Here is a 23,415-nt window from a genome sequence, read left to right on the forward strand (position 1 = left end):
TGCTGCGGCCGTACCAGAGAAGCAGCGGCACAGCACAGGATGCCAATTATTCCTGCCCGCCGCCTCTTGTCCCCCCTCTCTCCTCTCTTTTCAAACATCCCCACCGACGAACACGCGCCGTAAGGCGCAAGGTGCTCCCATCTGCGGGACCAGCTGCAAAGAAGTCTTGGCTCCTTCGTTTTATCCTCCCGGGGGAGCTCACCACCCTCCCTGCTTCCCACTTCCCGGGCTCCATAAATGTGCGTCTGTTCTGCAGACTGCAACTCTCATCACGTATCCGTACATGAGGCGGCGTTGAATAATTGCACCCGCGGGCTCTGGCCACAGATATGTGCAGTGTAATACATTACACATTCATCAAGAGTGCTATTCAGACCGAGTCCACTGTGCGGCATCCACACCCAATAGACTTTCTTAGTCCCTGCTACCTAGTGCGTCTTTACGAGTATTCCCCTTTTCCTCCTTGATGGACAAGCATAACCCGGTCTAGGACTATAGGAGTTATGTCACAAAAGCGCATCAGACGAGGGACGCAAAACTTCTGTCCGGCCATTCCTCGACGATCCACTGCTCCTCAATTCACATTTCATCATCATCCATGCGGCTGCTTTGGACTGGCTCCATTGAATCCTCGTCTCTCCTCTCCACATGTCGACCCTGCCTTGCCGGGGCCCATCTCCGGGGTCTCAGAGTCGGCGACCCTCTTTCATCCGCGCTTCGGGAAGTTGGGATTCCAACCCATAGGTTAGGGCCTATCTAGACCAGGGCCCCTGGTGTTTCCAGTGCTGTGCATCGATCCTAACCAACTTATATCCCATTGTCTCGCTCATGTAACCATGTTACCAAGCTCCTCTACCCTCTCTCTTTCCTCCGTTTGGCCATGCTCTCTCCTCGTCGTCACTCGCTAGACCTTCTCGATACCACAGCCCTATGGCCTCGGTAGATTTATCAGAGAGCAATGGTGATGCTCTCTCAGCCACTGCCATCACTTTCCTTGTACTGTCCTGGTTGTCCGTCGTTCTCAGATGTTATGTTCGAGCTTTCATGACCAAGGGTTTCCAGGCCGATGACTGGCTCATGCTGGTCGCCCAGGCAGGTTCTCATCCTCGGCGGAGCATTCTTTAGCCATGCTAACTGTGACAATCAGATCATATTCACCATCACTTGCTCTTTTATCCTCCTAGGCGTTAATGATGGCCTCGGTCACCACAACCAAGCCCTCGATCAACAGAGGGAGGTCTCGGCTTTGATGGTTCGTTGGCTCTACTCTGGACTAGACTCACTCATGTCACTAACAAGGCCGAATAGTATCAATCCTTGGCTACCGCTACATATGTCCTCGATATGCTATTTATCAAGCTGAGCATTGGCTTGTTCCTGCTGCGGCTGTCCAACTCAAAACTATACAATTGGATCATCCATATCAGTCTGGCGATCATCACGGTGTGGAGTGTGGTCATCTTCTTCTGGAATTTATTCCAGTGCTCGCCTGTCGAAGCGCAATGGGATTATGCCATACCTAATTCCAAATGCGTGTCACCAGACGCCGTTGTGACGGCGGCGTACTCTATCAGCGCCATGACCATCTTGAGTGATTGGCTATATGTGAGCTACCTATTTCACTCAATGTTTGCCTACCTTTGGATTAATAGTAACCTTCATCTAGGCCCTGCTCCCTATTCCTATGATATGGAGCGTCAAGATGACCAAGCAGGCCAAGGCAACTGTAATCGTAATTCTCGGTTTAGGAATATTGTAAGCTCATTTGGACTGAGACGAGTCAGTAGGAAAGCAACTGACAATTCCCAGTGCCAGCATTGCAACCCTCATACGACTCAAGTTCTTAGCCGACCTCAGCGATCTGAGCGATATCTTGTGTACATTCTCCATTTGATCCCAAACTAACTTCCCGGACTCGAGAGGCAGAAGTCAAAATCGAACCTTGACTGACTCGATTATAGTTACAGGAACAGATGCCATGGTATGGACACTCGTCGAGCCTGGAGTAGCCATCGTGGCCTCAAGTTTAGTAACCATTCGACCGCTTCTCCGAGCCTGGCGACTAAGTGGTTTCACTTCGACCGACCGAACGCCGGGTATGAGCGGGCGTATCAGCGGTGGAATGAGGTCAGGGACCGCACGATCGGCACCCCGCGACCCATACGGCACCGGCGACATCGACGGTATCGACACAGATCTGGAGCTCGGTGGGATAGGGAGACACGAGCCCATGCCGCGGCCGAATTCTCGGCTGGGATATCCGGGGCCGTTCACACAAGGCGGCTCAAAGACCGCAGGAACGCAACTCAGCTCGGACTTCATGGCACCACCAAACTGGAAACGAAATAGCAATACCAAAAGCGAGATGTACGTAATCGAAGGAGATAAAGCGAGCGACACGTGGACTGGGGATAGGCTGGGCTCCCCAAGTGTGTCTTCAGTCGACCTGGACGGTCTCGATGCACAGAGTCAGCATAGTGGGCGGGTTGGTCTGGGAGGAGGGAGGAGGGATAGATAATGGTGACTAGCGAAACCCGACCATTGTACCGATATGATTATGTATACCTTGTGGTGTCATGGAGTTCACGGATTTCAGGGGACATTTGGGCGCATCGCATGCTGGGCAAAAGAAGGACGTGGAGCTGCTATCACGCGGCCCAAAGGTTCGGACCAGCGGTATGGATTCTGGATACAGTGGCGATCTCGTGGTACGATACATCGGTCTTTGGCGCAGAGATTTACTGGTATGGATGTACATTGAACCACGTCGCTTGGTGTGCGCAAACACAACTAGTCCGAGGCCATATTCGGTAGAAACAAAGCCTATGACAGCTTCTTGTAAAGAGCTTGAAGTAACCACCATCCTAAAAAAAATCAAAACGGGTTTTGACTGTATGCCTTCTCCGCTTCCGCGTACGCATCGTACGAGTACAGAAACCCTTGGATATCAGGACACGTCCACCGCGAAGGGAACCCCGGCTGCGGCTCCTTCCCATGACCCAACGATGCCATCATGATCTCGTCGCGGCGCTCCTGCTCAGGGCCGTCTGGCATGTGAAAGTCATCGCGTTGCGCAAAGGACTCCATGACGATGCGCTGGCCTCGCGTCATGCGCAGGCGCTGGTACATGGCCGCCGCCGCAGCGAGCTGGGAGCTCGACCCTTCAGTCTCGGTCTCGCGGCCGCCACGGATCTTGCCGAGCAGGTGACCCAGCACGGCGCCGTCTTCGAGCGAGGAGTTTGCGCCCTGTGCGAGGTAGGGGAGCATAGGGTGGCAGCAGTCTCCGGCCATAAAGAAGGTTCCCTCGCGGTTCGCCCACTGGTCCAGGGGTTCGATCCAGCAGAGCTTCCACTTGTGGACGCTGTCGACCTGGTCGAGGAGCTTGCGGAGCAGAGGATCCCAGCTGGAGAAGAGGCGGCGCATTTCCTCGACGTCGCCGAGGACTTTTGTCGAGCCTTCGGGTAGGTTGTCTGGCGAGAGCAGGCCAAGGTTGAGCATGCGGCCTTGTTTGACGGTGTAGGAGACGCCGTGACCCTGCGGGCCGATCCAGAAGTTTACAGTCTCGGATTTTATGAATGCCTCGAGCTCGGCTTTGTGGGGGCCCTTGAGGGAGTCGATTGGGATCGCGATACGGAAGGCGAGGTCACCGGTCAGGGCTGGGGGCGAGGGTCGTTCGAGGAACTGGGCGCGGGTCGTGGACCACATTCCGTCGGCGCAGACGACTACATCACCGGAGACAGTAGGAGATGACGACGATGAATTGGAAGTTGGGTCCAGGGTCACGGTTGCACTGGCAAAGTCCACAGAGCGAACGCGCGAGGAGAGGCGGATCTCGACGCCAAGGGCGGTGCAGCGGTCGACCAGGGCGCGCTGAAGCTCGACGCGGTGGAGGCCCCAGAAGGGATGGCCATACCGAGATTGGACCGTCTCTTGGAGATGCGATTCGTGGGCGAGGAGGCGAGTACCGTCGTAACGGTGGACAGAGAGGGTGGAGGGAACGGTCGCCAAGGTAGCGAGTGCCGGGTTTAGACCCCAGGCTTCGAGGAGGCGTGTCGCGTTCGGGGTGAGTTGAAGGCCGGCCTGCGGTCGTCTTTTGTGAGTTCAAGCTTTGAATGCTAGGGGTGTTGATGGATAATCGCTTGTGTGGGAGGAAAGGGAAGAGACTTACACCGACTTCCTGCAGTTCTTTGACTGCCTCGAGGATCGTCACACGGTGGGAGGGAGTCTCAAGTTTCGTTGAGAGAGCCGTTGCCAGACCTGCGAGACCGGCACCGATGATTATCACATGTATAGGTTCGTTGGAGCTGGCCTTAGTGTGCCCCTCCATAATGGACGGTGAAAGACTCTGCAATTTTCGATCGAGTTGGGCCGGGCGGGTGGTTGCTGATTTACTCGTCACACCAGCAAGTCGCAACAGTCTCTTCTCACCATCACCCAGTTGACCAGACCTTCAGAGAAAACCTTCAGAGAAACTGCTCGCCTTTGAGTGATCACTCCAAAGATTGCAAAAAGCTATCGCAGGCATAGCGCCGCAGCCGCGGCTTGGGGGTTGGGTTCACGGACGGTCTCACATGCGGAGTGTGGGGAAGACCGACAGGACGACGCCGTCCCTCGAGTTCGTCCCATTTGAGCAGTCTGAGGTGAGGCAAAGTAGCCTAGGGTATCTCTTTTTTATTTTATTTTATTTATTTTTTTGGCCTATCCGTTGCCATTCCCCCAAAACCTTGGCCAAAACCTTGGTGCCAAAGCCACTGACGGCTATGCTTTCCCCGTCCGATCTGTTGACACCGCTGGCGAGGTCAATCGCAAACAATGACGAATCCTATTCTGTCCCGAGTTTTGAAAGTACTGGTATCCAGCCCTACGCTTCGGGAACGAGAAGATCGTCTGGGTCAACGGCCCACTCTTCCTCGTCTCCCCAAGTCGGCGCGAGAACAAATCGGCCCATGATCTTCCCCATGCCGATACTGTCGCCACCGGCAATACCTTGCTTCGCCTTTTCGTCCGACTCCTCCACAATCACTGCTGTTGTCAAGAAGTTCATGCCCGCAGCTGGGCTGAGTTCTAGTGTTCGTCCGCCCCAGTCCAGCTCGACCTTTCCTGACTTACGGACCTTGAGTTTTCCCATCATACCAGCTTGGGAGACCAGCTGGTTGATATCCGTAAGGTCAATTTCAGCTTCTTCAGTCTTAGGTTGAGCACTCTCATCCGTCAAGGTAAGATCGACCGCTTCGCCTGGCTGGTCGAGCATGACAACGTCGTCGGGTTCTGGCTTGACCTTGGGAGCAGTCGCAGGGTGCAGAGGTGGAAGCAGGGGCGGAAATTGGAAGAGGTACAGCCGTCCGTCCTTGCTCGGAACGTCTGCTTCGGGTGCTTTTGAATTTTCGTCGGAGACGGTGCCTAATTCGCCCAGCAGAAGCTCCATATCGTGTGTGATCATTTCCACCTCAGGATCGGCCATCGGCTTTTTCGTCTTCGGTTCTGGGGTGACCTTCTCCTCCTCGACATCGGGGGTCGCGGATTTGACGTGGGCGTTGAAATCGACTGGTGCAATTTCCATGGTACCTGGTTCACCACCAGGCTCTGCCTTGACCTGAACCACACCCTTGGGTGCCGCATGCCAGACTTTGGTCTCGTCTTCCACCTGCGGAATAGCACCAGACCAATCTTCTCCTTCAACGAAGAGGCTCTCTTCAGCCTTCCCCTGTTCTTCTGCCTCGAGTTCGGCCGAGGTTGCAATTGTCTTCTTCTCCTCTTTCTTATCGATGCGGGCAATGCCCATGGGCCAGATATTACCAGGCTTGGCGCCGATGAGGGCCGCCGTCTCTTCGTCGTCAGAGTCGGGTTCGCGGTCGACCGGGTATCCAGCGAGTCTATCGGCATTGATTCGTGCTTCGCGATGGCCCGAAGCCTCTCCAAAGGCTCCGCCTTCTCTCTTTCGGCCGCCGCCGCCGCCACCGAAGAACCCTCCGCCGCCTCCTCCTCCTGCTCCACCACCACCGCCCCATCCTCCGCCGGATCTACCGCCTCCTAGATCCTGTTAGCTTTTGAAGACCCACTGAGAGATTCCATTCCCAAACATACCCTCCATATTCATTTGTGAGAACGGGCCACTGGCAACCGCGGCTCGCGACATGAAACCACCTCTACCCATGGCATCACCGCGAGCCCGCCGACTGCGACCCCGGGAGCGGGCTTGCGCACGAGCTTCTGCCTTTGCCCTCGCATTGTCTTTCTCCAGTTCTTGTCTTGCAATTGCATCACGCGCCGCCTCGTCTCTGCGCACCACTCTGGGGCGAAATCTGCTGACTGAAGTGCCCCGCGACGCGGGAGGGTTGGGTGTTGCGGTTCTCGAAGGCGCAGCGGTTACCGAAAATGTTCCCAGTGCTGAAGATGGCGTCGAATTCGATGCTGGTCCCTCGGCGGTTGGTGTGGCACTGCTGGCAGCTCCCCTTCCTCTGCCTCTCGTCCCTCGGCCTCGAGCCCTGCCGGCGCCTCGAGCCGGGGGCACTCCCTCTGGCATGGTGACTGACGGCAGTGGGGTATGAACAATGAACCTGGAGAATGATATTGTTGTCGACGTTCTTGCAATTGAGCAATGGGAGTTGTCGTATTTTCGGGCGGAGTATGCGACAATGGCAGGGCAATGATGCTGGCATCTGGTGGGAGAGTCACGGATGCCGCCTCGAGAAAAAGACGTTCGATTACCTCAGCGTAGTGGGGGACAAAACATCTGTGGTATTTGTTGCCCCTTGTACCGCCACCAGAGGTGGTGGGGTTGAATCACCCCGCATTCAAGCACAGATGCGACGCAACGCGACCTGAGTGCGCATTGCTCACTGGCCTTGTGCAGAAGGTAGGTAGGTAAGGTGCGTAACAAATCTGTACAAAGTATCTGTATTTGAGCCAGGATCGAGTCCAAATTGATACGGGGTCTTATGTGATGAACCAAACGAACAAGATGTGACTTGGTTTCCTCAATAGCCAAGAATAAGGTACACCACTGCTGATTTGCCTCCATTCCAAGACCTCATTTTACACACATCAGCGCTTGCTCCCCATAAACTCTTGCAACTGTCCCTTCTCGACTTAGCATGATGCCAATCCACAGCCGACCAGCTTCAACAGTGCTTGCTCCAAATTTCACAATGACACATCCCCTGACCCTCGCCGCCGACCACAAGATACCGTCTTTCGTCTCCATTTCTATACGTTTCAGCCTCCATAGTTCATGCTCTGTCAAGTTACTTTCTTCCTTAGCTTTTGCCTCCGCCGATCTGAAATCTCTTGCACCGATACGGGGTAATGCGCCAAACTCTTCGAGGAAGAAGTTGCCTAACGTCTGCATCTGGGGACCTCTAAGAATAAGCGTTCCAAAGAGGCCATTCCCATGCATAGAGTCTCGTAGCGATCTCCCTACTAGGCTTTGGCTGTCTCTGTCTAATATGACCGTGTCTCGAACGAGCAAACGGTTTTTGTGGTCGGGCGCTTCCCTTGCCAGCCATATTTCATTGCGTCCCGTCCACTTGACAAAGCTCCAATCCTCACCGCGCGCTGTTCTGCCTTGCGTCACCCAGTCTAACAGGCACAGAGATGCGTTAGGAGCAACTGTGAATATCTGAGTCTGCTCGTAAACGCTTCCATCAAAAGGCTGGACTGGATCTGGCAATTGGCAAATGCCGGAATCGCCTTCTACATGGACATTGAGCGTTTGGCGCGTAACAATGTCGGGAGACGCAGACTTGAAAATCTTTGTATGACCCTGTGTGACAACGCTGAGGTTTGCTCCTGGCAGAGTGCGGATGGACAGATTGACGCTGTCGCCCCCGACAAGTCCGCCGCCATAGGATAATAGAAAGACCAGAACGCTTTTCTGGTCGGCAGCCGGTGTCGGAGAAATGAGTTTCAGAGGATACTGATACGACATGGCCTTGAGACCTGACAGACCGTTGGGCAAGAGCTGAGCTACGATCTCGCCCTCGCCGGCCACCGAAGACGACTTAGGAAACGGAGACTGCATCTTTGCTTCGCTGGCGTGCGTTTGAGTTCAGTTTAGATGCCTCCGAGAGTAAATCTGGCAAGCCATGCTCAATCGTTGAGCCTGCTCTTCGTCTGCTGCAAAGGTTAGAAATAAATGGCTCTTGTTGATCACAAAGTCTCGAGGGCAACGCACCGAAAATCTGATTCAAATTTGGATTGGTCACTGAGGGTCGATATATCCTGTCTTTAGGGCAGATTGCTACTTGCCCAAAATTGGCTCGAGCATACGGTATTTGGTATTTGGTATTTGCGTGAGGGGAGGGTCTAAAGTCTGGGAATTCAGTGTGAACGCCAATTACTTGCCGGCGTATGGTTCCGTCTTCGCACTGTGCTGCCGTAGGCGCCTTGCGAGCTTACGGTATCCCTGGAAAGTAAGCGTACCATCACCTAGGTACGCAAAGCGGTTGTAGTCTCCTCACGTACAAACCCGTCCTTACTGAAAACTCAAGCTGCTATTAGAAATTGATGTTGACTGATATGCAATGGAATCGTCGTCGTTTGACACAAGACACCATGTGGCGTTATCAAAGAATTGTATGAAACGTGTGCGATGTGGAAATGGCGAGAATATAAGGTAGTGTCTGATTCTCAGCTTGCACGAATGAATACTAAGGTGTATTAGTAAGGCCATCAAAGGAACCTCAAGTATGGATATAGTTGCTTGCATTCGTTTGCTCTTACTCGAGTGAACACGACTATCTTACACGGCCTCGGTAGAAACCTACCCAAGATTCAATGAGGATTCTAAGGTAGATGAGCAAGCCTCCGGCCGCAAATTTGGTATGCTTTACCAAAGTGCCCGTGTGTATTCTCCTCAAGGAACCCAATAAAGTGCAAATTACCTTACCTTGATCGGTACATACTACCTTAGGTAGTAAAGTAGGTCGGTAAGGTAGGTATCTCGCCGTATCACCTCATACCTGAGGTGACTTCCAGGTTAGGTGCGTGGTCTTGTCCTTCCTTCCGCGTCTGGCGGACATTGCTAATTCGCCAATCAGCTGCATCATCCAAGGAACGCACAGCACCAAGGCAGGGACCAGCGCCTCGATCCACCACACCCCAACCCGGCCGTGTCCGTCTGCCACTCGCGAAATTGGAGAGTCCGTCACCTAAACATCTTCGACGTAAACGCACATACTCAACGCGACAAGTTTCCTCATATGCGCCACCCCTTCGGCCCCTCGCTCATCGGCGCGAAATAATTGTCCCGATTGCTGCGATCATCTGTAGGTATTCAGAGGATACTCAAACAACGCCTTTACGCGACATTATGGAGAGCGCGACAGCCTCCCCCGAACCCGAGTCGTCGCGTCGTCGATCTGGACGCGTCGTGCGAGCCCCCGAAAAGTTTAGCCCAGAGCCAGTCACCGCGCCCAAGCGCAAAAGGCACGATGATGACGATGAAGGAAACGAAGACGATGACGTTCTGTCGGATGCTACGATGAGCGATGCTGCCGACAGTGACGACGAACGCCCCCGCGCCAGACCCAAGAAGCGATCAGGCGCATCGCAAGGGAGCCGCGTAAAGAAGCCTGCGATCAAGAAACCAAAGACCAACGGCGTAGCCCCGTCTGGTCATTCCGCAAGTCTTCCATCGAGGCCGAAGAAATCCGTCAGAATCGCCACCGCCGACAAGCAAGGTGAGGGTCTATATGGTAAGTCGCTGCCCTGGGATGTCTTCGCCGATTCCATCATCTGACACGTCTATAGCCGATGTTTTCGGTTCGGGACTGCCCTCGGACGAGGTTGCGGATAAGTGGCAGACCAGATATCAAGTCAATGATGCCCTTGCTGTTGTAGAGCTCGTCAACCTTGTGCTGCAGTGCTCTGGTTGCGACCTAGAGGTCACTGAAGACGACATTCGCGATCCTGATAATTGCCAGGCTCGACTGACTGAGCTTCAAGATCTTTTCCAAGAGGCATGTTCCCATCAGAAAATGACATGGCCTTGTACCGCGGACCAACTAGCTAACTGAGTACAGGAGCAAGTGACTGAGTATCCCCTCATTTCCAGGGCGAAGAACACCAAGGCTTTCCGTGACCTCCTCACTGGATTTTTCAGGGGCGTTGTGCGCAGCGTTCACGAGACAGATGTCCTGTACAACGACGCCACCTTGATGGAGAACCTCGTCCGCTGGATAGCATCCATGTCGACCTCGTCACTTCGCCCTTTCCGTCACACCGCGACAACTGTTATTCTCTCCCTAGTCTACGGCCTTATCGATGTCGCAAACACACTCGACTCACGAATCACTGCAATCGAGCAGCAAGTAGCGCAAGCCAAGAGGGGAAAGAATAAGGCGAAGCTGGCAGAAATGCAACGCACTCTCGACGAGGCCAACGACAACAGAGAGTTGTGTGGCAACCACATCAAGGACTTTTTCGACACTACATTCATTCACAGATACCGAGATATTGACCCGCGTATCAGGACGGAATGTGTCGAATCCTTGGGATCCTGGATCATTGGTCTTTCTACAGTTTTCATGCAGCCAGAGTACCTCCGTTACCTCGGCTGGATGCTATCAGATACTGTCGCCTCTACCCGACAAGAAGTTCTAAGGCAATTGGCACGCATCTTTAGACGTGACGTTCAACAACTGGGCCACTTCATTGACCGGTTTCGGCCTCGTCTCATCGAGATCTCAACCAAAGACGCCGAGGTTTCCGTGCGCGTTGCTGCGATCTCTGTCATAAACGTACTACGGGATACCGGAATGCTTGAACCAGATGAGGTTGACTCCATCGGTAAACTCATCTTCGATAGCGACATAAGGATCAGAAAAGCGGTTGTCAACTTTTTCATCTCCTGCGTCGAAGATTCTATTGACGGAAAGATGGAAGAGCTCGGTGGGCAGGAAGCCCTCGAAGAGACACTCGGCGAAATCGAGGAGGACGATTACGACTCGCCTCGCAGTATGTGGGTCAATATCAAATGCCTAGCGGAGAACCTCGCGGCCTTTGATGCGCAAGTCGAGGGCGAGCAGCACGACAATGGCTCAGGTCTTGCTATTGCCGCAGATGTCACACAGGCCAACGTTCCGGACACGCGCATTTCACTTGCCTCCCAGGCCCTTTTCGAAAAAGTGCAGTATGTAAAGCAGTGGGAGCTCCTGGCAGGATACCTGCTGTACGACCACACAGTCAGTTCAAAGTCTAAATCCAAGTCACATGGTGCCTCAACCGAGACTGCCTTTAAGAAGGCGGTTGGGCCACAGGGCACCGAGGAAGCCATCCTGCTCGAGGTTCTGGCATCCGCAGTTAAGATGTCGATGCTGCAAGCAGCCGAGATTGAGAAGAATAAAAAGAAGAGTGGACGCCCAGAGGTAACTGAGGCGCAAGAGGAGACCGCTTTGGAATTAGCGACAGCTATTCCTCAACTCCTCAACAAATTTGGTGCTGACCCATCCACCGCTACGATCGTTCTCAGGATGGAGCATTTTCTCGACCTCGAGGTTTTCCAAACTTTACGGCAAGACTCGACCAAGTACGAAAAGTTGCTGGATGAGCTCAGCACTCAATTCAACAGGCATGATGACAAGAGAGTTGTTGCCGAGGCCGCCGCAGCTCTCCTCCACTCTCGCCAGTATGATGAGCTTGAGGAGTTGACTGATGGAAAGCTTGCGGTTCTGTGGGAGAACGTCATCAACACCCTGCGCAGCTTCGACAAGACCTGCGAGCTCTCTATGCGTGGCAATCTGGCCGAGGAGCACCTCAAGGCGCTTTCCAGCGTGCTAATGAAGATTAGTGAGCTTGCTCGCATATCCGACTGTGTAGAAGTCTTGGAAACGGAGGGACGCGCAGCCGACTCAATGTCATCTACGATCGAGCTACTCGTTAACATTGTTGGTCGAGGTACATTTGATCCACAGACCGAAGACATCGATGACTTGGAGGATGAGGTCGTCTCATTTGCAATCAAGGGTCTTCAGTTCTACTTCATGTGGAAGGTGCGGAACTTCCAGAAGCTTATTCAAAGCGAGACCGAAGTACCCGACACTGTGGTTGATCATGTTTCCGTTTTGCGTAAGAGGTATGACGTCGGCCTGATCAAGACTTTGTCGTCTCGAGCTATCATCGACGATATCCGTATGTTTGCCACTGGTGCTCTATGCGATATCCACGTGCTCTTCGGCTCTTTGCGAAACTGGACCGAAGATTCTCGCGGAAATGCAAACTACAAGAAACTAGCGAGGCTGGCACACGAGCTTGAGCCCAAGCTTCTGCCCGAGCTCATTGCAATCTACGATGGCGTTGAAAAGGTTTATGCCAAACGGACAAAGAAGATCCTCAACGAGCCAGCCGAAGATGAGGAACCAATGGACGACGACGACTCTGACGAGGAGGAGGACGAAGACGAAGGCTTGACTCAAGAAGAGAAGCTGGCACTTGAGCTCAAGTCTGAGAAGGCTCTTTGTGAATTGGCGGCCAAATATGTCCTCGCTATCGCCCAGAAGGTCCTTGATCAGACAGGCCCATACGCGGGCAAGCTTCACAAGCGACTTCTTCGAAACCAGAGCAGGCTTGGCAAGAACTTCAGTGAGGTAGTCGCCTACCTTGACCCCAAAAAGGTCCGAGATCACCTGTACGGCAAGAAGCTTCAGAGGTCCAAGGCGACGACGACCAAGTCCACTGCCGCAAAGCCCGCCCGTAGCGAGGAGATTGTCGTTGACGATGAGGATGAAGAGGAAGAGGAAGAAGAAGCAGTTGAAGAGCATGAGCCGGAAGAGGGCTCTAAAGAAGATCTGCGACGGCGGGAGCTACTCGAGGAGGAGGAGGAGGAAGAGGAGGAAGAGAAGCCTGACATGGAGGAGCCTCCTGCTACTAATGATGACGACGATATACTGGGCGACTGAATCAATTTTCTGATTGCGGGAGGATGAACCACGGCACATCTTTGAGTTCTTTTGCTCTGTTTATACAAGGATCATGGCTTCGAGCCCCCCCTGCTTTCCTCTCGTGCGCTGTCCGTGTGTGGCTTAGTCTTCACTTGCGGGATGGTCGGAGGCGAGGAGACTGGGTAGTGTCTAAATCGCTCTTGCGCGTAGGGTAATGCTGGGTGTGATGGCGAATGGGAGAGCGCTTGTCTGGGATGGCTCATTACTTTGAGGCGTTAGAACGGGAACAAAAGATAACTGGTTAGCTCTTCTAGCAGCTAATACGACACGATTTCATTGGGGACACATCATTTGCACAAGTCCTAGCGCCTGTGACGCCTGCTGCTGCCATCTTGTCATCAATCTCCATAATCCCATGCCCAAACTCCTATGCCCACCCAAGTAATTAGACACCCAAAATTTTCGTTCCGAAAAGTCCATACATCCGCTCCCATCTCTTCCCGTGCCCAGCATCCGCCTTCTCGGGATTTGGCTCCTTGACTTGGATACCGAACTGGCGTACACAGCAGGTGAAAGGACGGTTGGAGATGGCCTCCTTCTCCGTCTTAAACGGCCCGGCTGCGCCCTCTTCGTCGGAATCTGGGGGTCGGTCGGTAGTCTTCTTTTTTCCCACGTTGGCTATTTGCTTGCTGCCATGCTCGGCCAATTTCTTGGCCTTCTTTTCTTCGAGATCTCCCCAGAGAATGAACATTTTTTCACGCAACTGGGCCAAAACCTCTGGCTTCACGCGGAAGTCGCATGCGTCGAGGCCAGTCAAGAGCTGGGCGTCCATGTTGTCCACCACGACCCAAAATTGGTTCTTCTTCTGCGTCTTCGGGTCGTTGGTTGTAACGGCATCCTGGAGACAGAGAGTAAAGCGCCACTCCCAGATGAGCTCGCTCGCGTTCACAAAGTTGTCGAGAGTGCCATGCTCTTTTTCGTCATCTTCATCCTCCGAGTCTGTACCAGAGAAGTCAGACAGGGCATCGTATTCGTTTTGCTTGCGCGCGCAAGCGAAATCCTGTATGCGAGGTGGGTGAAAGTCGACCACACGAACATTGGTCCGATATTTTGCGTCGTGGAAAGGAAGTTTGACGACAAGGGGCACGTTTTGGAAGGTAAACTCCTGTGTTGCTGGTTCAAGGATGGCAGCCACGTCTACTGCCGGGTGTTCGTGGTTCTCGCAGACCACTTGCTTGTTGAGGTCTGGAGATGCTTCGATCTTCTCATCTTCACCCTTCTCCTTATCTACAGCTTGATTTCGTTTCCGCGCTCGACGTTGCTTGGAATTCCGAGGTTTCTCTTCTGCTTGATCCGCGAGCGGCCGTTTTTTGCCTGCTCCCTGCGAGGACTCCACTCCTTTGGACTGGATTTTGAGTTGCTTCTCGTAGTCTCGCTTCCTTCTGAGGGCATTCTTGACGCTGGGATGCAAATCCTCTGGATCTTCCGACAAGTCCAGCTTATCAACACATATCCCGTTGCCGAATGCATTCCGGGCTTCGCGAACATATCCCTCTAGGTGGTAGCCGTCGGAACCGTATTTGATTTGAACATTCAATAAGTGAACCCAATCATTCTGTTTCACCCTCTCTCGGATGACAGTGGCATGAGGTTCCCAGCAAGTGATTTGCATGGCTCGCTTTCCAAAAGGCCCCTGCCACTGGAGAGACGAGTCGGATTTCCGAAGCTTGCCAGAAGTGTAGCCGTAGGGGTCTCCATCCCGACCACCATAGTTGTCCTGACTTTTGTTGACGTAGTTGAAGAAAGCAGAGTTCTCCGTATAATCTGAGACATATAATCTCACCTTGTCACTGAAGTCGTATGGGGCTTGAACAACCTGGACGATGAGATCCTGGAACTTGCGGTCCCTAACTTCTTTCAACTCGCACAGCTTTTTCTTTATATTCAGTGATTGCTGAACTTGAATTTGAAACACGTCGGGGTCTGGGAGGGAGCTCTTGTCGATGTTGTGGTACAACCAGGAGACATACTTCCCCTCTAGGTCGTCTGGCTTTCGCCCTTTGTCCTTGGCCGATGGCGTTTGGGGGGGTGGGGTCTGTTGAGGAGGAGAGGGTATCTTCTTTGCCGGATAGATGTGAAGGGTTGTCTCGAAATTACTTAACAGAGATAAAGCATTACTCTGCCACCTGTTGGTCTGGACTGACTGTCAGTAAATAGAACAGTCTTCGGAAGAAAAACAAGCTAATTCAACTACTTACCTTTGCTCTGTGAACAACGACAACATCACCCACGCTGACGTTGGGCATGTCTTTTTGCGGACGGAAAATTGCCATCTCCACGTCCTGAGAATCATTCGAAAGAGACAAGTCAATGAGAGTCAGTTGACACTTATAATCTGTAGGACCATTAGCTCGTCCTCGGGTTATTAATGTTTGGAGAATGTTACCTGTTTTCTGAGTAGTCATAGGGGCACGAAAGCCCTTGACGAGACCAATGACATCCACAAGGCCTCTAGGCAAGGCCTTCTCTTCCAAGATATCGCTCAGGGGCGTATAGCCCTTTGGTAGATCCATTACTTCTTTGGCCTCGGTCTCCGCCATTGTCGAAGCCAATGGAGGGAGAAGTCTGGAAAGACAGTTGAGACGACATATACCGTCGTTTGCCGGTCTCGTAGAACGCAGAGGGTCCTTACGACTTCCCAAGGTCTGACTCCGTGTTTGGTATTTTTGGGCTGCAGATGCACTTCGATTTGCTGGCCGTTTGACGCGTCTTACACCTTGAGAGCTGCGGCTCAAAGGCGCGTCTTGCCCCGCCAAAATGAAAGTCACTTTACGCGGGTACCTGTGCGGTCTTTGTCTATAGGCATATCAGGTCGCCCGGGAAGAGGGGGAGGCACCCGGCGCCCCCTACCTGCATGGGTTCCTTATGGCAGGTGCCTAGGGTACGTGGGTACCTACCTGGACCAAGGTACGGAGGGGCTTTCAGCTATTCACCTTACCTAAGCACATTGACACCTGGCTGCCGCTGTCAGATGTTGACGCCGGGTGGATGAGCCCTTACCAGAAAGCACACCTGAGACCCTTGTTGGTAACCAGAGGGGAGAGCAGATTGAAGTACCTTGCTAGCAATCAGTGACATAATCCCCCGGGGAACCAGGCTCAACGACGCCGACAAAAGTCAAGGTGGTGCAGCGACCTCATACCAGAATTCTCTCCTCTCTACTGATTTAAGCCCTTTCCTTCAGCCTCAGCTATTGAATGGCCGCAGAACCAGCTCTGTACCCAGGGCATGGAATGGGACCAGGTAGGTACCGTCCTAAAAACCAGTGGACCTGAGGTGCCGGGAGGTTGCCTATCGTCCCTGGCACACTAGTAACCGCTGCTGCTGAATCTGAGATGCTCCCTCCAACAGGAGCCAGAGCAAAAAAAAATTAGCCACTTCGCTTTCAGCCACCGGCACCTCCCAAGCAACAGCCGTAGTTGGTACCTTGATTCAATTACAAGACAGGGCAAGACGAAAGTATTCGGTACGTACCTACTCCCCATTCGGTTCTGGCAGGGCCCTGCACTTTCCATTTCTTCGACCCGCTCTCTCGCTTCATCCCCCCTGACTCTCAGTTTCCTTCATCTTCCCCCCCCCATCATCACAACTTTTCTCCCAGCGACCTGACAACCATTTCAGGATTTTTTCTCCCAACCCGCGCAACTCTTACCCTCCTTTTGACTTTTGCGCGACACGATCCAGAAGACCCATCTCGATAGAGTCTCGATAGAGACCATTCCTCACTTGACGCCTTACTCAGATCTATTGGCGACCAAATATTGCCTTTTCCCCTCCTCCTCCTCCTCCTCCTCCTCCTCCTGACGGGCGGCAAGAACACACCATCCAACCGTCACCTCAACCCACGTAGCCGCAAAGATGGCTGATCGATACATCCCCGAACATCGCCGTACCAACTTCAAGGCGAAGAGTACCTTCAAGCCCGAGGAGCTCCGCCGTCGCAGAGAGGAGCAGCAGGTCGAGATCCGCAAGGCGAAGAGAGAGGAGAACTTGGCCAAACGTCGTGGCATTGGCTCTGGCGAAAACAGGCCCGGCGCTTCCCTCGGAGCCGCTCCCGACAGCGACGATGACACCGCTCCTACTGAATCCCAGGTGAGTTTTGTTCCGTTCTTGCGCAATCACGGCGTCCGACTCTTCTTTGTTTGAACCCCGCCAATACTGTTGCATCTTTCGTCTTATTTCCTCCCCCCTCCTGTTGCCAGGGCGCCTTGCCGCTGCCCCACTTCCCTTTTCGCGCGAGTCGGTCCCTCTTTGCATCGAGCCTCAAGCTCGCGCGAAGAGCTCCAGTCAAACCACGCACCCACAAGCTGCTCGAGCTGGTTCATCATGAACTATAGCCCCCTTTCTCCCTCAGAACATCCGTGCTAATCATGCTCAGCTTAATGAGGACCTCCCCCAGATGGTCCAGGGTGTCTTCTCAGACCAGATCGACCTCCAGATCCAAGCGACTACCAAGTTCCGGAAGCTGTTGTCCAAGGAGCGCAACCCTCCTATCGAGGAGGTCATCAAGACTGGTGTCGTCAGCCGCTTCGTAGAGTTCCTCCGATCGCCCCACACCCTCGTTCAATTCGAGGCCGCCTGGGCGTTGACCAACATCGCTTCCGGATCCGCCACGCAAACTCAGGTTGTCATCGAGGCTGGTGCAGTCCCAATCTTCGTCGAGCTCTTGGCCAGCCCTGAGCCCGACGTGCGTGAACAGGCCGTTTGGGCTCTGGGCAACATTGCCGGTGATAGCCCTCACTGCCGCGACTACGTCCTCAGCTGCGGTGCCTTGAAGCCTCTCCTGGCCCTTCTCGGCGACAGCCGTAAGCTTAGCATGCTCCGCAACGCTACCTGGACACTCAGCAATTTCTGCAGAGGCAAGACTCCTCAGCCCGATTGGAATACTGTAAGTTTGATATATTCTGTCTCCGCGGCTGCCCGATGCTGACCATGTCCACAGATCGCCCCCGCCCTCCCTGTGCTTTCTAAGCTTGTCTACTCCCTGGACGACGAAGTGTTGATCGACGCGTGTTGGGCCATCTCCTACCTCTCCGACGGATCCAACGACAAGATCCAGGCTGTCATTGAGGCTGGAATTCCCCGTCGCCTTGTCGAGCTCCTCATGCATGCGTCCACCTCCGTTCAGACACCCGCTCTCCGTTCGGTTGGTAACATCGTCACTGGCGACGACGTTCAGACTCAGGTGATCATCAACTGTGGTTCTTTGCCCTGCCTCCTCTCGCTTCTCAGCTCCAACAAGGACGGCATCCGCAAGGAGGCTTGCTGGACAATTAGCAACATCACCGCTGGAAACTCCGCCCAGATCCAGTCGGTTATCGACGCTAACATCATTCCCCCTCTTATCCACCTCCTGTCGAACGGCGATCTGAAAACTCGTAAGGAGGCCTGCTGGGCCATCAGCAATGCAACCTCGGGAGGGCTGCAAAAGCCAGAGCAAATCCGCTACCTAGTCGCTCAAGGTTGCATAAAGCCTTTGTGCGATCTCTTGGCTTGCCCCGACAACAAGATCATCCAGGTCGCTCTAGACGGTTTGGAAAACATACTCAAGGTCGGCGATCTTGACAAGCAGGCCGCAGGCGAGGGACCCGACTCTATCAACCGCTATGCGTTGTTTATCGAGGAGTGCGGTGGCATGGAAAAGATCCATGAGTGCCAGACTAATGCCAATGAGGAAATTTATATGAAGGCGTACAACATCATCGAGAAGTACTTTTCCGATGAAGAGGAGAACGCGGACGAGGGCATGGCCCAGGGCACCGGCCCCAACGGTACCTTTGGATTCGGCACCAACGCCGCTCCCCAGCAGGGCGGCTTCAGCTTCGCCAATGGCGGCGATTCGATGGACATGTAAAATACCAAATTGCCAGCGATCTTCGACAATTCTGTTTGCTGGTTCAGCAACTAGCCAACATTGGATCAACACCCAATCAACCCCACATCCCCCAATCCACAGTACCCATCGTCACCCATGCCCTTTTTGTCAGCGACGCATTACGCATCTTGCTGGGCTGACAGCTATACAACACCCCCCACACATACACACAATACGTGCAATCGGCGTTCTCTAACATGGCTTGATGGAAACGATTGACATACATTCCCGGTTGGGAGAAGACAGGTCCTTTGGTAGCTTCAAAGCTCCAGCCTGGGAGAGAGGAAGAGAAAAGACGGTGGGGCCGAAGAACGAATGACGAGGCTAAGTTGGCACAGGTGACAGATCTGCTGCTTCGCTGCTTCAGAGCTTTATGCCGGGATCTGGCTCGTCATGAAAGTCAACCTGGCCACTCGCGCGGACTTGTGCGCCATACGAGACACCGGCCACGTAGCGCAACATCTTGCCGCGGATATCGCACCTGTCAGGAGACGAGTTGATTGATGCTAGTGCATCTTGACTCCGGAGGGAAGCCTGAAAGCTACACGACTTGCTTCCAGAACCAAGTGGTATCTGGCTCACAGCGTTCATAGTCAACTTTCCGCGATAGCGGTCAGTAGCAGAAATCAATGTCAAATTCATGAACAGCGAAAGCAACTCGTGCCAACTTACCCTGTGAGCATACTGTGACTGTCAATATCTTCATATGCGTGACAGGAGGTTGCCATTGTGGTGATTAAAGAGCACAATGCGGGTAGGTACCTACTAGGATACCGGGCTGTGTGGCCCGTGTTCAACCAACATGCCTGCCCTGAGGCAGGGCCCGACATGGTCTCTTGACGCACTAGCAGCACCTAGGGCACTTGACGAACTACGAAAACTTACTTCAGGTACCTATGCACCCTACTGTGTGCTACCCTGGCAAATACGGGCCTCTTCGGATACACCTCGCAGTTAGCGGAGGGCAGCGCGACCAAACATCGGCAAACTGCAACCTGGGGGGTTGTCCAAGCCAGTCACATTTGCGCCAGCCTTCCCATACCATAGCATCCCCAAACTCATTCATATTTTAGCAGCTGTGCATCAACCCAAGCAAACGCAGAAGTATGCTTCTGCAAACGACTCGGTCGAGATCAAAGAGCCCTGCTTATTTTGCCCAGCATCTTACTCGACGACAGCAACGACTGCCGAACGCTTAGATCTATCCGCAATCCTACTACCAACATGGACGGTCGCGTAGTACGAGGCGTCCAACGCGCCGCACTCGAGCAATGGTCTGAATTCATAGCCAAGAGTCTTGCCCACCGCATAGATCCCGAGAAGTTCGAGTCCTATGTTCCCTTTCTCCAAGCGAAGCATCCATTGCCACCCGTTGCCGTTGCCGATCTCTTCCTACGACCGCAACCTCACAACCACGAGAGCCTCGACCCCCGAATCCCACGCTATCTCCAGGTCCTCTTTGGCCTTAAGTATATCGACACGCCTTCTATACTCAAAGCTTTGTACAAATATTCAACCTCTCGCGGACATTCCCGAGAAGCGGCACAGCTGCCCGATGTCGAGAACGCAACGATAAAGTTCCCGCGGTGGGGGAGCTCGTATGCGGCCGAGGAGGTTATGTTCTATAGGCTCACCAAATCTGTGGCGCAAGGGACCGCAATACAGAACACAGGGACAGACCTTGAGATTGCCAACGTCATGGCCAAGTGGATTGCGCTATTCACAGACGCCGCCACAGCCTTCACGGTTGACGTTATGGGGCAGCTTCACAACAGCCAGGTGAGAGAAGAGATGGAATCGGCGCGTGCCGCGTTCGTGGCTTTGCTTCTCGGGGTGTGCGAAAACCAGGTCGTTCTCAAGGCTTTGAGTAAACCTGAAGCCCAAGGTAGGTGCCTTGTGCTGCGGCGATTGCACGGTTAGCTAATCTTGAACAAGAAATCAGAAAGGCATTATCCGAAAGCCTCGCAAACTTCGTCCCGACTATCATGCAAAGTGCTGGCCCTATCGCGACTCGCCTCGATATGTTCCGAACGAGTACGCTAGCAGGCTTTGAGCCTGTCGACGAGCAGAAGAACAAGTCGAATGCCGAGATCGAGGACCTGTTTGATTCTACGGTAGCGCTCGAGAACTTTGTCGTTTCCGAACTACCAATTGTCAACTCCAGAGCTGGTCTTTACATATATCTCAATGCTGCAGTAAGTTGACTGAGGCTGTGCATCGGCAGGGGTGCTGACAAGGGGCGCAATAGCTAGTTGGCCGGCCATTAATCGATGATCTGGCCATCTTCAACTACTTGAACAATAGGTACCAGGTAAGTCTATTCGTTTCGCGTTTGTGTAGATGCAATGCGCACACCGTCTGACAATTGTAGGGCGATGTACAATCAACAACCGTTGATCTCATCCTTGTCTCCTTTGACGTACTAGCCAATGCCGCCTCCCGCAATGAAGGCAATCAAGCTGCGCATCTCTTGCGCTCGTTCCTAATGAACAAACTGCCTATTCTGATTGAAAGTCTGAGCAAGCATATGTATGGCCCAGTAAATGCAGAATACTGCATCACAGAAGCTCTCAGTCGCGTCGACACTACCACATTCCCCACTCTGTCATCAATGTTCGATGAAACCAGAAGCGGCAACCCCTTTACAGATTCGGTTCGAGAAGACTTTTGCTGGGCTTGCTGTCTTCATGGCCTGGTGCGCGAAAGCAGCATTGAGACTCTTTTGGGAGAAACACCCTATCAGTCCCTCCCAGCAGGCGGAAGATACGTCAAAGAAAACCTCGTTGCAGAATGCCTTGCAGATCCGGAGAGAATGCAGGCCCTGATCGGTGAGCTAGACAGTAAAGATGGAAACGCCGGCGCCGTGTGCCAAGCTTTGACAGAGGTCGGTTCTCGGTGCTCACAAACGCCGTCTGATGCTGACCTTTTCCAGGTTCTGGGGCAGCTTTGTAGGAATAAGGAGACCATGTCCCTGAAACTCTTGTGTGGCCAATTGGCTCAGAAGCCATTGTCTCTGGATGTCATGTTGATGTTCGAGAAGCCTGCAACGATTCTTCACCCTCTATGCGATCTTCTGGACAATTGGAAGTACGACGAGGACCAGGGGGAGTACCAGCCTGTGTACGAGGAGTTTGGCTCAATTCTACTCCTCGTCATGGCTTTCGCATATCGTTACAGCCTTTCGGCATCAGATATGGGCATCATATCGTCTGACTCGTTTGTGGGAAGACTGCTGGGCCACGGCCACCAAAGCCGGCCCTTGGAAGAGCTATCAGACCAAGAAAAGGGCCATTTGAATGGGTGGATCCACGGCCTTTTTGACTCGGAAGCCGGAGGATTGGGCGATGAGCTGATGTCGTCCTGTCCACCCCAAGACTTCTACTTACTAGTGTCAACTCTCTTTCATAATATCGTTCTGGCGTTCAGCACAGGACACCTGACCGAAGAGAGTCTCCGAGGAGGCATTGAATGTGGGAAGCCTGGAAGACTCCGACTTTGATTTGCGCTGACTCGTTCGCAGACCTTGTCGATACGTTTCTTCTGCCATCCCTCGTGGTGGCAATCACCTACCTTGCCAATTCATTATGGGTTGAGCGTTCTGACTGCCAAAAGGCGGTTGTCAGAGTACTAAACTCTGTTTTAGCGCCTACTTCTATATCCAACGAGGCGCAAGCCATGCTCTCTTCTGTGATGAATATAGTTGCCAAGCCGCTGGAACATTCTCTCAGGGCATATCAACGATCGGATCCCAAGAGCCAAGAGGTTGAACCACTCTTGAAAGCAATCAAAGACAGTATTCCACTATCCAGGAGAACAGGGGCTGCCGACCACACCGAACTCGATGCTTGGTCAATGGGAGGCTTCTCTAATTCTATCCGGCAGACGCTACAGCAATTGGTGCAGTGGAGCATTCACCCGACAATGGATAGGATGCCTCCCGCGTATACCCATCGACAGATGCTGGTGGCAATGAAACTTCTTGGTGCGAAACGTCTGCTTCAGCTCCTCTACGAAGATGTCAGACAACAAACAGAAACGGGCAGCGGGAGCATCATCTACGATGTGGCGACAGCATTGGTTTGCGCGCCCGACGTTGTGAACATGCCATCAGGTCCGATCAACTTTATCGACAATTCGGGCAATGTGCCGGCACCCGTTCAGAGAAAGCTTACTCTACGAGAGGTTCTGAAGTCAGATGCCGAGGAATGTAAAAAACTACAGAAGGTCGACATGAACATGGCCGAAATTGTTGTCAGACTGTACCGCAAGGTAGAGACTCAGATGGCCGTATCCCAGGCCGAGGTCATACAAGCAGACACCATGCTACAAAACGATCTTGGCTTGAGCCTAGATGCGGGTGCAGGCTCACTCGATGATGCCATGGCGGCCGCGGCTGCCAATGTTGCGCAAGGCGACGGAATGTCTGTAGATAACGTCAGTCTTGATCTAGGCCTCGGTGGTGTTGGTGGTGATCTGGGCCTTGGGGGCTCATCGAATAACGGTGGAGGGTCACTGGATCTGGGGGCCGACGATCTCTTCAGTGGCCTCGTGGCTGGCGATGACTTTCAGTGGGACAACATGGACCTTTCTTAGTAAGGAGTC

At 53.3% G+C, this 23,415-nt stretch overlaps 8 protein-coding genes across 8 annotated transcripts; 4 read left to right on the forward strand and 4 right to left on the reverse strand.

The window, feature by feature from the left end:
- Positions 1-930: 930 nt before the first annotated feature.
- Positions 931-2,518, forward strand: CORC01_12792 (integral membrane family protein; the record flags this gene model as incomplete). The annotated part of the gene is made up of 6 exons (XM_022624410.1): positions 931-1,083; positions 1,148-1,252; positions 1,309-1,605; positions 1,667-1,755; positions 1,810-1,877; positions 1,962-2,518. The coding sequence occupies 6 exons, from the start codon at positions 931-933 to the stop codon at positions 2,516-2,518; spliced, it is 1,269 nt and encodes a 422-aa protein (XP_022469055.1).
- Positions 2,519-2,874: 356 nt separating this feature from the next.
- On the reverse strand, positions 2,875-4,447 carry CORC01_12793 (FAD dependent oxidoreductase; the record flags this gene model as incomplete). Its single annotated transcript, XM_022624411.1, has 2 exons — positions 2,875-4,080; positions 4,169-4,447. Coding segments are annotated over 2 exons (1,485 nt in total), but the record flags the coding sequence as incomplete, so codon positions are not given.
- Positions 4,448-4,861: 414 nt separating this feature from the next.
- CORC01_12794 (RNA polymerase III RPC4) lies at positions 4,862-6,523 on the reverse strand (the record flags this gene model as incomplete). Its single annotated transcript, XM_022624412.1, has 2 exons — positions 4,862-6,030; positions 6,085-6,523. The coding sequence occupies 2 exons, from the start codon at positions 6,521-6,523 to the stop codon at positions 4,862-4,864; spliced, it is 1,608 nt and encodes a 535-aa protein (XP_022469057.1).
- Positions 6,524-7,030: 507 nt separating this feature from the next.
- Positions 7,031-8,020, reverse strand: CORC01_12795 (UreD urease accessory protein; the record flags this gene model as incomplete). Its single annotated transcript, XM_022624413.1, has 1 exon — positions 7,031-8,020. The coding sequence occupies one exon, from the start codon at positions 8,018-8,020 to the stop codon at positions 7,031-7,033; it is 990 nt and encodes a 329-aa protein (XP_022469058.1).
- Positions 8,021-9,310: 1,290 nt separating this feature from the next.
- On the forward strand, positions 9,311-12,896 carry CORC01_12796 (STAG domain-containing protein; the record flags this gene model as incomplete). The annotated part of the gene is made up of 3 exons (XM_022624414.1): positions 9,311-9,695; positions 9,751-9,884; positions 10,023-12,896. 3 exons carry the CDS (start codon positions 9,311-9,313, stop codon positions 12,894-12,896), a joined length of 3,393 nt encoding a protein of 1,130 aa, XP_022469059.1.
- Positions 12,897-13,323: 427 nt separating this feature from the next.
- CORC01_12797 (telomere-binding alpha subunit central domain-containing protein) lies at positions 13,324-15,478 on the reverse strand (the record flags this gene model as incomplete). The annotated part of the gene is made up of 3 exons (XM_022624415.1): positions 13,324-15,072; positions 15,137-15,273; positions 15,325-15,478. 3 exons carry the CDS (start codon positions 15,476-15,478, stop codon positions 13,324-13,326), a joined length of 2,040 nt encoding a protein of 679 aa, XP_022469060.1.
- A 1,318-nt stretch (positions 15,479-16,796) lies between these two features.
- CORC01_12798 (uncharacterized protein) lies at positions 16,797-18,792 on the forward strand (the record flags this gene model as incomplete). The annotated part of the gene is made up of 3 exons (XM_022624416.1): positions 16,797-17,030; positions 17,317-17,826; positions 17,881-18,792. The coding sequence occupies 3 exons, from the start codon at positions 16,797-16,799 to the stop codon at positions 18,790-18,792; spliced, it is 1,656 nt and encodes a 551-aa protein (XP_022469061.1).
- A 1,245-nt stretch (positions 18,793-20,037) lies between these two features.
- On the forward strand, positions 20,038-23,406 carry CORC01_12799 (mediator complex subunit Med5; the record flags this gene model as incomplete). Its single annotated transcript, XM_022624417.1, has 5 exons — positions 20,038-20,698; positions 20,749-21,008; positions 21,062-21,124; positions 21,185-22,283; positions 22,334-23,406. The coding sequence occupies 5 exons, from the start codon at positions 20,038-20,040 to the stop codon at positions 23,404-23,406; spliced, it is 3,156 nt and encodes a 1,051-aa protein (XP_022469062.1).
- Positions 23,407-23,415: the final 9 nt, after the last annotated feature.

The sequence above is a fragment of the Colletotrichum orchidophilum genome, assembly GCF_001831195.1.
Source record: "Colletotrichum orchidophilum strain IMI 309357 chromosome Unknown Scaffold_166.1, whole genome shotgun sequence".
NCBI lineage: Eukaryota > Fungi > Ascomycota > Sordariomycetes > Glomerellales > Glomerellaceae > Colletotrichum > Colletotrichum orchidophilum.